The following is a 16,175-nucleotide window of genomic DNA, read 5'->3' as shown; positions in this document are numbered from 1 at the left end:
CTCTCCTTCTCTTGCATCTCTACTCAGTCGTTCCCCCTCAACCGTTCCTCCAACGAAAATACACTGGACATCAAATGCCCTTGTTCAAGAAGGGCGTTAATCATCATCATCATCATCATCATCATCATCAGTATTTTCTAAACCACCAATAATATTTCATCATCATTATTACAAGTGGCAATTAAAACATCTTTACAACCACAGAGTTTCTCATTTGTCGATTATTTACAGGAAGAAAAAGAAAACATTAAAAACATAATATAATCGGGGCTTTTATTACGCCCCCTTTTCCAGTTACTTTATAAAGAAACAAACTCAACATTAGAACACCTAGTCTATCACACGTACACGGTTATACACAGACCAACAATCAAACGGAAACAGTTTTTTTTTTTTTTTTTTTTTTTTAAAAGACCAGCTATTATTACTTATTGTAGTCGTTTATGTTCATTTAGAATAATGTGCACAAGAACCCTGACTGGGAGTGGCCAAGCCGGCACAAGGACCAGCGCTTTAAACAATGAAAAGGAGAGCAGATGGAGGCTGGGACCAGAACAGCACACATCGAGACAGACAGAGTGAAAGGAAGAGAGAGAGAGAGAGAGAGAGAGAGAGAGAGAGAGAGAGAGAGAGAGAGAGAGATGAAGACTGATAAGTTCCTCTGTACACTCTTCACCTGACGGAGCAAGCTTCCTGGCTGACTGAGCCCTCCCACTAATACATTGCAGTCTATTAGTCCGTCTCACAAGCGACACTGATGCTAGTCACTCTGTGTTTGTGTGTGTAAGAAAGAGAGTGGGAGAGGGAGAGAGAGAGTTTAGGGACACATGGCCCTTAGGGGCAAGATCACAGCAAACAAGCAAAATCACAATAATCTGAAAATCCCCATCACAAACTGTGCTGACCTTTCCTGCTAATAAAGCTTAAACGATTTGAACAGAACAGAAACGAGAGAAAGATAACGTCTGGAGACAGGACTGTGAATAAACATGTGGGCAGGAAGAAGAGCAGTCTGAGAAGAATTATCGCCTTCTCGATAAAAGCATCTGCTTTTCTCTCACTCTTGTCATGACTCGATTTGATGCCTTGACAGCTTTTCCACTGACAGCATGCAGGAGCCAGTACCAAATAAAAGTCTTACACTGCAAAGAAAAAAAGAAAGAAAGAAAAAAAGATATTTTTAGCTAATTCAAATATCATGGGTAAATTCAACTATTTCTTTTTATTAGTTTGTTTTGAAACAAAAATAAGATTATTAAGCCTATATTCATACTCATTTCAGTACGTTTACACGGACAACAATAATCCGATATTAACCCCATTAAGGCGATACTCTGATTAAGAAACTAGCATGTAAACAGTGATTATTGATGACCTTAATCTGACTAAAGTCATACTCGAAGTAAACACAAATGGAATTAAGACGTGTGGAGTATCCCTGTTTTAGTCACATTATCGAGGTGTACTACAGACATGTACACACCTTAATCACACTATTAACATCGTGTGGGAGTTTTCACCGCATTTTGCGACAGGACACGTACACACACGGCAGTGCTCAACCGTTTGACGGTAAACAAGAGAGCACGGCTGCGTCCCAAACCGCGTACTTACCTACTATATAGTAGGAGAAATACACGGATTTCAGCTACTATATAGACGGTAAGTACGCGGTTTGGGACGCAGCCCACGGCTTCAAGCAGTCGTCTATTTGCACGTACAGCACGACAAATAATTAACTGCACTTGAAGCTTACGTAACATTAAAAATGAAAAACACCCAAATCTGTATACGGTCCCATAACGAAGACCAACTATATGTTGATACGTGAAATTCTGGAGGGAACGTCGGACGGCGTGGCGCGGGGACGTAATGACGTGTGACGTTAATCGATCTATATTCTATAACATGTAAAACTGGAACATGAAAGGAGTATTCTAAAAGCGACTCATGTAAACGCCTTAATCACATTATTATCTTACTCAGAATAAGGTCAATAATTACATTACTAGATTAATTAGAATTAGAATAATTAGATTATTATTGTCCATGTATACGTAGTCACGGTCTTATTCTATTGGCAGATAATTCTAAAAAAAAAAATAAATAAATAAAAATGTATTTCTAGATAAAAATTGTATTCCTAGAAAGAAGAAAAACGAGCAATGTCTGCAAATAGAATAAGAAGCTTGAAATTAGCGAATATATTCAGCAATAGGCTTCATGATGTTATATTTATTATATAATAATCTCCAGATAACGTTTCGTTATTCAAGAAACTTACTAAGATATAGTTTTTTTTGCAGTGTATCACACTTGAGGGGGAAAAAGCTATTTACTTAAAGCTATTTACCTAGGAAACAACTGCTTATTTGTTTTAAATAATAATAATACTTTTTAAATCAAGTATTTGCATGACCTCAGTTTGTATGTACTGTACAAGTCTGTTGTAGACATTTCCACAGTTTTCCCTTTAACTCATCTCTGACACACAGCTCAGTTATGTTTGCGTTGAAGGTTTGGTAGTAAATGCGAAGTGTTTTAATAAGGTAAGATTAGTTTGTGGATTCATTTTATCATTAAGTACCATCGACTTGTCATTTGTCTGGCGCCACGCATCATGGTGCAAACTTCAACAGCCGAGGTTAATTAGCTTTAGCTAACATTATGTTGCCTTTATACATGAATGATTTTGATGTCAATGTATTTTCCCCATTTTCTCTTAATTGTGATGTCAAATTTACATTTACAACTTTGTTATTGCTGATAACACAATATTAGTACAATCGTGTATTAAAATATTCAAAACTCTTTTAGCTGTACTTTTAGCTACCTCCCACTGCTTTGCGGTCAGTTTTCAGGACTCAGAATATCGTTACTCCTGTAATATGCAGAAATATTACACTCATGTAACGGATGTAGCTAAATGAATGATTAAATACAGAGTGAGTTACAACTGGTTGGATCAGATTAGACCCGTATATCTTTAACAACACGTTTGCAGCAGTTTTAACCTCAGAATTCATTGAGTTTCATCAGATCTCAGACATCACAGGTACCCAAGCCTGGTCCCGGAGAAGCCGCTGCCCTGCACATTTCAGTGCTTTCAGTGCTCCAACACATCCATGTTAATTAGATGGTTCAGGTGTGTTAGAGCAGGGAAAACATGACAATGTGTCAATTTAAACATCTCCTTGAGCTATTTCAGTATTTGTAATGAACATCTAATATGTAATTCCACCAATAGCACATGTGATTTTGCTATTCAATAATCATCAGGTATGCTGACTGGCTGGACTGGAATAAGCGGAATAACTGGGAGCCAAACCGGTGTCCTTTAACCGGTGTCCATCTCACAAAAATAGCAACTTTTCTAGAAGACAGAATATTGTTTGTTTTTTATTATTATATTAATGTTTATCCATCCATCCATCTATTTTCTACACGGCTTGTCCTGGTGAGGGTCGCGGTGGCAACATACTAAGCAGGGCAGACCAGACTTCCCTTTCCCCAGCGACAGATTCCAGCTCCTCCTGGGGGATTCCCAGGCGTTCCCAATCCAGCCGGGAGATATGATCCCTCCATTTGTCTTGATTCGGCCTCAGGGTCTCCGCCCAGTTAGGCATGCCCGGTAGTGCTGTACAGGCAGCCTCTCGGGTGGCATCCTTACCTAATGCTCAAAACAGCACAATTGGCTCCTCTTGATCCAGAGAAGCAGCGACTCTACTCCGAGGTTTTCCTGGATTACTGAACTCCTCACCCTATCCCTAAGGGTGAGTCCAGCAACCCTGCGGAGAAGCCTCATTTCCGTCACTTGCACTCGCGATCTTGTCCTTTCAGTCATTACCCAACGTTCATGACCATAGGTGAGGATGGGGAGGTAGACTGACGTGTAAACTGTGAGCCTTGTCTGAGGGTACAGCTCCCGCTTCACCACCACGGACTGACACGGTGTCCGTGATACTGCAGCGATCCTCCTGTCAATCTCACGCTCCCCTTTTCCATCACTCGTGAACAACACCCCGAGATACGTAAACTCCTTCACTAAAGGCAGCTGCTCCCCCTCTAACCTCTTTTCCGAGAGAGAACCATAGACACAGACTTGGAGGTACTGATTCTCATCCCAGCCGCTTCAAACTCCGCAGTGAAATGCCCGAGTGTGTGTTGGAGATCACAGTCGGATGGGGCAAGAAGCACAACATCACCTGCATACAGCAGTGATGCCACCTCCAAACCCCCAAACTGCATACTCTCTCTAACTCAGCTGTGCCTTGATATCCTGTCCAGGAAAATCACAAACAGGAGTGAGGAGAAGACACCCTTGGCAGAGTCCAACTCCTCAAATATCTCTGACAGGACAAAGAGCAAGTCCATTGTTCCACGGCCCGGACGGAAACCACATTGTTCCTCCTGAAGCCGATGTCCAACTACGGGACCAAGTTTCATTTCCAACACTCTGACATAGGCTTTACCAGGGAGGCTGAGAAGTGTGATCCCTCTTAATGTTTATGTTCGCCTGAATAACTATTCTGTTAAATAAAGGTGTAACAAATCAAAGACGTTGTCTAAAATAATAGCAGGCTTTAGACTTTTGGACAAAGTTTTAACATGCTCCATACTGAAGCAGCAGCAACACAAATGCTCTGCGTGATGCAATCGAGTGAAACGTAGAGAAACTGCCTCACAACTCAGACGGTGTCTGTCTCACTTCTCTCGTCTCGTCTCGTCTGTTCTGTTCATCTCGGGCTCTCATTGTGTCCTGCCTGCACGCCAAATTTACAACACTAGAATCAAATAAGTCAGTGGCACAGGAATGAGAATGCACCTTTTTTGAAATATAATAATGGTGTTTGTGAGGGTGTGTACTATATTAAGCTCGGATTGCCACCCCACCGTCGATCCACAAGCCTCACATAGAGAGTGTAAAGCATTTTGACACCTTTTAGACTCCTACTGTCACAACCGTCCCATTCTCACACACACACACAACTCGGTGAACGCTATACAAGTCTCTGTTCCAGTCAAGTACCGACATCTGCAGAAGGTTTGGCAGTAACAATTTTTAGGAAACATCTTGAGTAGACATCAGCTCAATACAGGCAGCATTTTAATGAGGTCACGCATATTGGTACACAGGCAGTGTTTAATGAGCACACTATGTAAGTGGCAGTGTTTAATTAGCTCTAGCGCAGAAACCCACAAGCAGACCTGGGCAGTATTTACACATTTAAACCGTTCACTGAATCAAAGAGAAGAGAAAACAACAATACACAGTAAGATATAAGGTGTTGTGAAATATACAGAATGCACACAGCTCGTACAACCCCCTGTCTCTCACTCTCTCTCTAAAGTCCTAGACAGAAGAAAAGATCTTTGCTTTTAAATCCTTTTATTATCACTAATGTGGAACGAGGAACAATGCTTATAAGAAGTGAAGCTTTTATTCGTTCGCTAATTGTTCATGAACCAAAGCAGCAAAGGATGGAGGCCACATTAAGCCACAAAAGCAAGCACTCAACGAGAAGCGCTCCATAGATATGGATCGCCATTAAGTGTGAATGGGCGTAATGGTGGATTGATTAGAGCTCAGCTTTCTTACCCCGAGAACACTGAATGATCGGAAAGCAGCATGATCTCACAAGCGCTGTCCTGACTTACCAACAACCCTACGTGGACGCAGAGTCACAAACACATCAAAACCATCCACGCACAAAAGCATCACATCACATCCATACCCCCCCTTCACACGAACACATCCCTTGAATTGATTATTTATGAAAATAACCCAACACGCTCCACGAATTTGTGGTCCTTGTGGTCCTAGATCTCGTTCTTCTCGGTGTCTGTAGTCCTAAAGACCTAGCTTTCAAAAATAACTAAATATTCAGTTCAGTCATCTTCAAATGATCTTAAGGCACGTTATTCAATAACCGCAATAAATCACTCAGCGACTATTCGTGAAATTAAGAAGGAGAGTGGAGGAAGTGGGAGTCGGGACCCACCAACGAGACCTGGGAGATTAAATAAGGAGTTCAATATTTTCCAGGCCAGTGTGTGATATAACTTCCCCATTACTATATTTACAATATATACCAAATTTTCAACCCCATCCAAAATAAATAAATAAATAAATAATCTCTTCATTCCTATTGATTTTTGCACAGTTGCTAGTTTTAGCTGTCTTTTTACCCTCCCTTGAGTAGAAACAGGGTTGATTACATTTAACAATCTATTCCAGTCTGCTGAGCTCTTAAGTCTAGATTTTTATTCCTGCCAACGCTTAAAATTGACCGAGGTGATTCTTACCCTCCGACTAGTCTGCGATATCAAAATAGCTCTAAAGACTGAGGAGAAAGAATGAGAGCTTTAACTCTACTGACATTGTTGTTTTTTTCCCCTGTCATTCCTTAGGCTGGGTTTTGTAGCAGTGCTCTTGATCCACTTTCCCAAGCTGTAACTGAGCCTACTCAGGTCTTCACAGTTCCAGATCAAGCACACACATGAATCCGGCATTTACGCAAGGCCCTGATATCAGTTATAAATGTATATTTACATAATCTTACTTAAAACTTTGATTTTCTGCCATATCATTTACATTTTTCTTATTGCTGATCATTCATAAGTGAATTCAAATATGATCGTGTTCACCGCTACTCTTATTTATTACTAATAGCTTTTCGATATAGTTGTTTAATAAGCATGTTTGTAAATTTAGCTACATCCCACTGCTTTGCTCAATCAGAATATCAATGAAATTTGAAAACAAAATAAATGATTATATATATATCTCCATATATATGCAGATTTCTGGAAAGCTGCGCTGTGACAATGACACCGTTATATTGTGACGGTGTAAAGCAAGCTATATGAATAAAATTACGATGAATTTACTGAAATTGGTAAATTACCACTGCAACGGTGGAAAGTATCATGTAGTCAAAAATAGCACAAAATGTGTGAGATTACAATTCCAATTACTGCGACGCACGTAACAGTACAATTACAGTTGTAAAAAGTATGTGAAGGGATTTAGTCACTCAAAACACATAGAAAAATTCGATCCAAACATGATTTGGGTGCAGTATCTTTTTAATATCTTTTTAAAGAATGCATGGTTCTTTCTCTTAAATTTAGAAAATAAGGTGCAATTAGAGTTTATTACAGCAGTTTCTCTTATTTTGAATTTGAAAAACTGTACATATACTATTAGAGAAGCCTAGTGTATTTTTTATTTATACTATGTAGGCCTGTTTCAGTTCATGAATGCACACACCACAGTTCCATTATCGCATGTTGTTGCCAAATGGCAACAATTACATTTCATCACTTAACAGAATACTCAAAATATATAAACTTGTTTAAATGACAAAAAAAAAAATGTAAATGTTAACTCCTCAGAGTGTTTCAATTTTTTCCTTCAAGTGGTTTAGCCTACATATTGAAATATTAATCAAATTTCTGAGAGCCCTCTGATGATAACTTCCACCATGCCGTGTGATTGCAGAAAAGGAAGTACAAACAGTTCTTCCTGGTCACCTGACACGGCTTTTTTTATGTCATGTCAAAGTTAAAGCCCCCTTTTTCCAGATACATAGGAAAATATTAGTTTTGTATTATTGCCCATCAAAAAATTAGAGATAAATTAACTGTTGCCATATGGCAACATCACGCAGTAAAGGGTTAAGTCGAAGTAACTCAGGTTTTTGAGTGTGATTTGGATTAAGCCTTCAGGTGACCAGTCAAAGAAGCTAATAACTATAAAAGAAAATCAATAATAAATATAATTTAATGGTAATGGTAGGCTGTGATTTCGACCTAACACACACACTCTCTCAAGCCAAATAAGATGGAACACATTTAAGCCTTTACCATGTTTAGTACATGCACCTACAGGTGACATCCATGTGTTGAAGGCCCTAATGTAAGTGATGGACTGAATGGATAGAAATCAGGACTGTCTTACTGCAGATTAGAGAGACACAGTGTGTGAGTGAGAGAGAGAGAGAGAGAGAGAGAGAGAGAGAGAGAGAGAGAGAGAGAGACAGAGAGAATGATCACTCATTTGTCAGTGAAGTACTGCCTGGTCCAGCCTCCATGTATTGCTACACCCATCTTGAGTTACCTCCCCTTTAAAATACAAAAAAAAAAAGTATTACTGTTAAAACATTTATTATTATATTTATCATTATCATTACACTGCCATATAGTGCAGGTTAACTCTATTTCTCCATCTCATTTTCAGAGGCTTACAGATAGACAGAAAGAGAAAAGAGGATAACCTTGTATATTGGCTGCTTTTTCACATCAATGATTTAACACACACACACACACACACACAGTCAGGTAAAGGCAGTATTAGGGCAAACTCTATCTCAAAGATTCCTGCAGAGACTTATCCCCATCAGCAAGTAAAGAAAAGAAAAAAAAAAGAAGAAGAAAGAAAAACCACGAGAACAGAGCAGCCTGCGTTACAGATGCCCTGACGGGGCGCGCAGCCCACTTCTCATTTCTCACAGCAAGTTTGGAAGAACATTTTGCTTCAATTCATCAACTGTCTATTTTTATGGCAAAGATGACTATTCTTTTTTTTTTTTGTATTTATGTTTTTCTTTCCTTCGGAATTACTGTATATCTCTTTTACAGATGTCCCAGAGGACCTGGAACAGTCAGTCTAGTGGTTAGTGCTTTTCCCTTCAGTTCACCAAGATTAATAGTTTTTCAATCCGGAGCTACGACACGTCACCTACGGCACACCGGCGACAAAAGGGGTCAAAAATTTACTACCATTGTTTCAGAGATACGGAGTTCAGAGAATAAAATAGCCCAAGCGAAAGAGAGAGAGAAAGTCAGAGAGAAAGGCGAGTGAAGGGAGGAAGAAAGGTGGAGGAAGAAGAAAAAAGTCAGGTGGAATATGCATACAAAGGAAGGAAGGAAGGATGTTGATAAAAATGATAAAGGAGGAATATGATGTTTATCTGACCGTCTGCTATTTACCCCTTATGGATTAAATAAGTATGAAATTCCTTCTTTGTGTAATAGTGAAGCACAAAAGATGGCCAGGGGCGGACTGGGAACAAAAATCAGCGGGGAATGTGTTTTAAAGTGCCCACAATTGTCCAAAATAACATTACGGAAAGTGCATCAGCTAGGCGACATTAGATCCAATGTATAATGCCACATAAGTAAATAAAATATAGCCATAACAACAAAGGGTTGGAAGTGGAAATGGAAGTTTAACAAGTATATATTCTTGAACGTTTTAATTTAACACAACTGCACAGTTTCCTCTTTGTTGGTCAGTGCAATGGCTTCCTTCGATCATTTTAAGTACCACCTTCTGAAACAAATCTATTCAGTTCATTTTTGCATATTTCGATCATTTCATTAATAAAGCATTGGCGTAACTGATTGGTAAGCAGTTTCTCTCTGTCATAGAGTGAACTTATAGAGGTGAAGGGTTACAAATGTAGCCCAGCTAGCTAATATTAAGCTTGGTTGTTTACTGTAGTATGACAGGACTGTCACACCAGGACTAATTTTGCTAGCTTGTCATGTTCTTCCAGCCAACATTCTCTTTTAAGTACAGCTTAGTGACTGTTCTGAGAAAATAAAAATAAATTTTTTTTAAAAAAGGGCTGGCCCACGCAGCGGAAAACGGAGCGGCCCATCGGGAAAAGTCTCAAACTTCTAGGTAGCCGGTCCGCCCCTGAAGATAGCTAATAAATGAGCTCCCAAGAGTCTCCAATGGCGCTCACCTGGATTTAATGAGAGTAAAGACTGACCCACAAAGAACAGTGAAAGGACAGAGAGGACAGAGTAGAAAGTAAGAGAGCGCGAGCAGAAGCAGGAATCGGACGGGTGCGATTGACCTCTAGGGAAATTTTTGTTAATAAAATATTATTTTATGACGTACTATAAATGAACTGAAAGGTACAAGAGGAAATACTGGTAACACATCACATTAAAGGTTGCATATAGCAGTTTTCAAATGGCTTCATTCAATTTTGTTCATTTTGTTAAAGTACATCTTTAGGAACTCTGAAAAGTCAAGAATTAATATTTGCTTAGAGTTTAAAAAAAACAACAACAACAACAAAAAAAAACAGGGGGAGCTGAGCTACTCTGCTAATTTAACGATCACGATCGCTTCATATGCAGACCTTAACAAAACATGTTACCAAAATTATAGCAGAGTTCAAATAGGGCTGTGAGAGAGAAGGGGGGGGGGGTAGATAGAGCGTGTGATTAAACTAAGGGAGAAAGGGAGAAAGCAAAAAATAAGACAAGGAAAGGAGAAAAAGACAAGGGCAGAGGCTAATAGTTATAGTTATAAGGTTCGAGAGTGGATGGCTAAAAGTACCCGTGTTTTGCAGCCAGGCATCGAGTCAGTCTTGTGCATAAGGAAGGGGCATGGGCTCAAGGGTCAAAGGTTATAGGTTATGGGGTCAGGGCGGGACCATGTACGGGTGATCAGGCTTTGAGGGCGTGCCACTGTGCCACGTTGGTGCGCGGCCTGCTCAGCATGTCTTTCCAGTGCTTCACCTCTGCTGGACCACTCTTCCACGACAGATAGATCTGACCCAGGAGCAAACACAAACACACACAATTCTTGACTTAGTCTGTGGATTTCTGTACCAATGTTATACTCTATGTGCTGTGACACATCAAGCTGACTTTGAAGAACTGCCTCATGTCTTCTGTTAAAGTTTCATTCAAACAGTTTCACATAGCAATAACGGCTATGGAGAGTTATCGTGAAAGTCAGTAACTCTCCACAGCAGCAGGTGGCAGTAGACTGTATTAATCGTCAAAAACATTTACCTAGACACGAAACCAGCATACTGGTTGGTGTGTTCACGTCATGTCGGAAAGATCGTATTTTACGAGTTGAACACACATGGACGTCGTAATTACTCGTGGGATTTTCTTTGAGCTCAGAATTTCCAAGTTGGGTGCGTGTCAGTAAGAAAACATTGAGGAATCCGTGTATGCAGCATCTGTAGTTGATGGTAAATTTGTTGAAATTGAATGTTTACTCGTCGCAGAAGCTGATTTCACTTATTATGAGTTTGGTATGTGCAGCAAGTCATTGTCAGGCTTTTTTATTTACAGTAAAACAAGCTAGATGCCTGCACAATTACGGGATAATATGGAACGATAAAATTTACAGTGGCTTCATAAATTGATTAAAAACATAAAAAAGCAACACACCTCAAGTTCATTCTTTGTTCATTTTTTAGAAGTAGAGTTTAAAAAAAAAACTGCTGGATATTTTGTAGTTAATTAAGAGATGGTACACCGCCATCGCCAACTAAAGTGAGTTGAACTCACCTGACGTTGTTATTATGACTTCCCAGCTTGTAAATAAAATTTCCCAGGAGGACTTGAATGCACAGAGTGCACTACTATTAGTGTAATGCTGAACGAAATAATACTACTGAATGTCAAAATATTATACCACCTACTAGCATTAGTATCAATAGTTGCATGCTAACATGACCTACTATTTAGTATGTGTGTGTGTATTATATACACACACACACACACAAACACATATATTGTGTGCAACCACAATATGACCTTGCAACTCATCTGACATTGAATTTCACATTACTGAGGCTGTAGTTAATCACACAATCTGCACTGGGACTGCTTACTATCTGGCCCTGGCCATTTATAAAATTGGAAAATCTTGAAAAGTGTATTGAATTTCTTTGTTAGACATGAGGACAAATGAGAACAAACGACCTACGCTCTATGACCAAGGTTGCCAGATGTTGTGACAAGAGCAGCCCAATGTTAAAACATTGAGTAGTTCTTTCATCAAGGACTAAACTGACTTTGATTACTACAGACACTATATTATAATTAATAAAGAATATCTAAATCATTCACAAATACAAATACATTTATACAGTAATACATACTGTAAATATAACTCATCTAACGCATACAAAACGCCAGTTTAAAAGTACCTTGCCGATGACATCGTTACGGCTCAGCCGGTCCTTGTCCATGACAGTGATGATGATGGTGGTTTCTCGGAGAACGTGTGCAGGAACGTCAAAGGGGAAGGACTCGTTAAAGACGGGATTCAAGCAGCGCTTAATAGTAATTGTCTTTTTCTTCTCCACACGCTTGTCTTTGTGCATGAGCCACACCTTCACGTACGGATCTGCAGATTATCAGAACGTAACAATGCTGCAAATCTTCACACATGAACGACAGAACACATCTGGCGCTTCGATTACAAATATAGCTTTTTAAAAAATGTATATATTTTCTGTGAAATCACTGGCCTTGCCTTCTCATCATGAACAGGTAACGTTTATGAAAGCAGAATGGCGTAGCTGAGTGTGAGTGGAGCAGCGGTATGACGGGCTCAGAATGAGCAGTGAAGAGGACAGAAGAGGAAAGGAGGCTGGTTTGCTGTCAGTGTTTGGTGCTGTGAGATCTATAAAGTGTGCATAAGACTGTGGAAGAGTTTTGAAGTAACATGGGGACGAACGGAGGCTAAACAATCAAGCGCGAAAATGAGAATGAGTCGTGTAGAGAAAACAAAAGAGAGAAAGGCCATGCATGTTTATGACTTTATTACTGGGTATATGTTTACCTGATGTGCCTCCAATGTCCATGGCTTTAAGGTTGCGTGCTTTTATAATGTTGACAGTGATGGTGTTAGCGGTAGGATTATAACACAGAGACACAAGAAGATCTCCTCGACTCCCCTACAAGTCAAAAACACATACATATCCAGCTTAATAATAATTACACCAGGACTGCAATGCTTGTGTATGTTAGCAATTTTATCCATCCATCCATCAATCCATTTTCTGTACCGCTTATACTACACAGGGTCGCGGGGAGCCTGGAGCCTATCACAGGGGACCCGGGCACAAAGCAGGGGACACCCTGGATGAGGTGCCAACCCATTAAAGGGTGCAATCGCACACACGTTCACACACTACAGACAATTTGGAAATGCCAATCAGCCTACAATGCATGTCTTTGGACTGCGAGAGGAAACCAGAGTACCTGGAGGAAACCCCCAAAGCAAAGGGAGAGAATGCCAATACCACACACAAAACAGGGGCGGGTTTCGAATCCCCAGCCCCGGACGTGTGAGGCAAACGTGCTAACCACTAAGCCCCCGTGCCCCACTATCACTTTAATTTAACTCCTAATTTCCATTTAAAACATATAATTAATTCATACATCTATAGCGCAAATAGTAAATATTGTAACACATTCAATGCCATGCTACTCACACTGCCATCGCTGCACGGTTTTAGGTCCTTCCAGAAAGTCTGGTGTTGGCCCAGCTCCACCTTGTTTAGTGGTATAGACACCTCTCCTATAGGGTCGTTCCTGCTGAAGCGGTCATAATCCAGCACCTGCATGTAGAGCGTGCGCTCTCGCACCTTCTCGTACGGGAACCCTGGACAAGCAGATAGAACTGGATATGTCAGTCTGATATCTACACTCACTCTTATGCCAAATACAAGGCCAGTGCCACTATGATAGAAACTCTGAACATGCAGAACAGCAGCAGCGGTTTTGCTTGGGAACTTAGCTAGAAGAAAAGTTGAGTGCAAAAGTTTACACGTCCAAAGGTTTTCGGGCAAAAAATGAAAAAAGCATTTTTATATACAAAAAAACCCCCTCTAGAATTCCAAAATGTTCAAAATAACCCACAACACAAGGCGAAATGTACAGTTAAATTGTTCGGAAAAAGTTTTGCCATGACCTCAATCTCCAGAGTTGTCTGTGTATGATAGCGTGCAGAGTTTGAACAGATAGAATAACATAACACTGCAACTAAAAAAATCCAAAAGCTTCTCAGAGGATATGAAAAACACCAGAGGTGCTTCTAAAGGCAGAGGGGAGCATACAAAGTAATTAGAGAATATTTTTATCATCCATCAAAGTTGTCGTAAACGTTTTTTCTTATGCTGCTATTTATCTTAGCTGTAAGTCTGGTGTAATATTGTGAGTTTGGGTTGGGGGGCGAGAGAGAAGCGTCATACAGAGTGACTCAGGTGGCTCTAGCAGTCCTTCACTTAGTCACAAACCAAGGCTGTATAAATAAACTTCTCTTCTACTTCTGTACTACTTGGTTCCACACAGCCAGTACGGTTTCCTTCAGAACTAGCATGACAAAGATGTCACAAGGGTTCAAAACATATCCGTTAAGTGCACTTCACCAGACACTAACAGACAGCTGATCCCATACTTAACAGAGGATAAGAATCGCTCGAGTGCACCATATAGCACCATAGGATGACATGTTTGAACTCCAGCCTCCAATGTGCTAACCAAAAATTCATGCAGTTTATCATCATACTTTCATGATAAGGTGCAACATTATCATACTGGAGTTGCTGCTGCTACCATCCCAGCCAAACATATAAAGTGTGCATATGAGTGGTGCATTCATAATAGACACAGGTTTGTCTTCTGTCAAGAAGGCTCACACCTGCTGTTGGGACTGCCACAGAGTAGCCAAACACCAATATAAGGGAGTACATATAGACCCTGCACTGTAAACCAAAAAAGAACAGACTCAATATCATTTTTAACAGTAAATAACTGTAAACATACAATCACAGAGCACTTTATTAGGAACACTATACTAATACTGGGTAGCGCTTGTTTTGTGCTCAAAACAGCCTCAATTCTTCATGGGATGGATTCCACAAGATGTTGGAAACATGCCTTTGAGATTCTGGTCCATGTTGACATGATTCCTGCAGATTTATCAGGTGCACTTTCATGCTGCGAATCTCCTGTTCCCAAAGCTGTTCTATTGGATTCAGATCCGGTGACTGGGAAGGCCACTGAGGAACACTGACCTCATTGTCATGTTCATGAAACCAGTTTGAGAAGATCTTTGCTTTATGACATGGTGCATCATCATGCTGGAATTAGCCATTAGAAGAGGAGTAAATTGTGGCCATGAAGGGATGCACATGGTCAGTAACAATACTCAGATGGGCTGTGGTGTTCAAGCGATGATTATTTAGTATTAACAGGCCTAAAGTGTGCCAAGAAAACATTCCCCACACCATTACACCACATCCACCAGCCTGCACTGTTGACACGAGGCAGGTTGGGTCCATGGATTCATGCTGTTGGCCAGGGGCATGTCTAAAGGGGTGCTCTCATTGCACTTTGAGATCTGATCCAATGACGTTGGTCATTTTAAGCTGGAGAAGGCTCTTGTGCAGTGCCACTTTTTATGAGCCTGGAGCCTGGAAATCATGCCCACTGTTATCTAAGCCAGTTTTGATTTTTGATTGAATTCTCTGATTTTCCATGGGGCCCACCCTGGCTGGTTCTTGTTCCCCCTGTGCCGATCCATGTAAAAAATCCTGGACTCGTCCCTGCTGTTGGCGCCAAATTCTGACTCTACCATCTGTGTGCCTCAGCAGAAATCGAGATTCATTAGACCAGGCTAGGTTTTTCCAGTCTCCTGCAGCCTCAGCGTTCTGTTCTTAGCCGACAGAAGTGGGACCCGACGTGGTCGTCTGCTGTTGTAGTTCATCTGGGATGCTTTTCTGCTCACCACAGTTGTACAGAGTGGATATCTGTAGCCCTTCTGTAATCTGAAACCAGTCTGGCCATTCTACATTGACCTCTCTCATCAACAAGGCGTTTCCATCCACAGAACTGCCGCCCACTGGATGTTTACTCTTTATTGCACCATTCTGAGTAAACTCTAGAGACTGTTGTGTGTGAAAATCCCAGATTACAGAGTACAGATTACATAATCCAGTACATTTGCTTGATGCTTTTTAAGATCTCGATTTACAATTCATGCAAGATACAACTGATCAGAAGGTTAAGGGTCTTGATCAAGGACCCAAACATAGCAGTTTGGAAGTGCTGGGATTTGAACCCAAGACCTTCTGCTGTGTAATTCAAAGCCTTAGCCATCAAGCCACAGCAATTAGCTGAGCTAGCATGCATTGATTCAATGCAATCTTTTAGTGTGAGTTAATGGAGTGGTAGAAGTGATTGAATCAATGCAAGTCATTTGGGCTAGTTGTGGTGCTCTTCTGTCAGGTCACACCATCACTGCTCTCTTGAACATGTATAAGAGCTCTTGAATGAAATGCGTAGAATAGATTAGGCATAAGCCAGATTACACTCATGAAGTGGTGGGCTATGAATAC

At 40.5% G+C, this 16,175-nt stretch overlaps 1 protein-coding gene across 1 annotated transcript in view; it reads right to left on the bottom strand.

Moving 5' to 3' along the window:
* Positions 1-855: 855 nt before the first annotated feature.
* Positions 856-16,175, bottom strand: part of LOC128617738 (rabphilin-3A-like) — a 47,318-nt gene continuing 31,998 nt past the window's right edge. The window contains exons 5-9 of the mRNA XM_053640916.1: positions 13,269-13,438; positions 12,614-12,728; positions 11,976-12,175; positions 10,361-10,575; positions 856-8,127 (exon numbers count right to left, since the gene is read on the bottom strand). Of these exons, the coding sequence (XP_053496891.1) occupies positions 10,471-10,575; positions 11,976-12,175; positions 12,614-12,728; positions 13,269-13,438 (590 nt within the window). The 3' untranslated portion in view covers positions 856-8,127; positions 10,361-10,470. The remainder of the gene's footprint in view (positions 8,128-10,360; positions 10,576-11,975; positions 12,176-12,613; positions 12,729-13,268; positions 13,439-16,175) is intronic.

This window comes from Ictalurus furcatus, chromosome 14 (assembly GCF_023375685.1).
Source record: "Ictalurus furcatus strain D&B chromosome 14, Billie_1.0, whole genome shotgun sequence".
NCBI lineage: Eukaryota > Metazoa > Chordata > Actinopteri > Siluriformes > Ictaluridae > Ictalurus > Ictalurus furcatus.
This window is presented reverse-complemented; position numbering and strand designations above follow the sequence as displayed.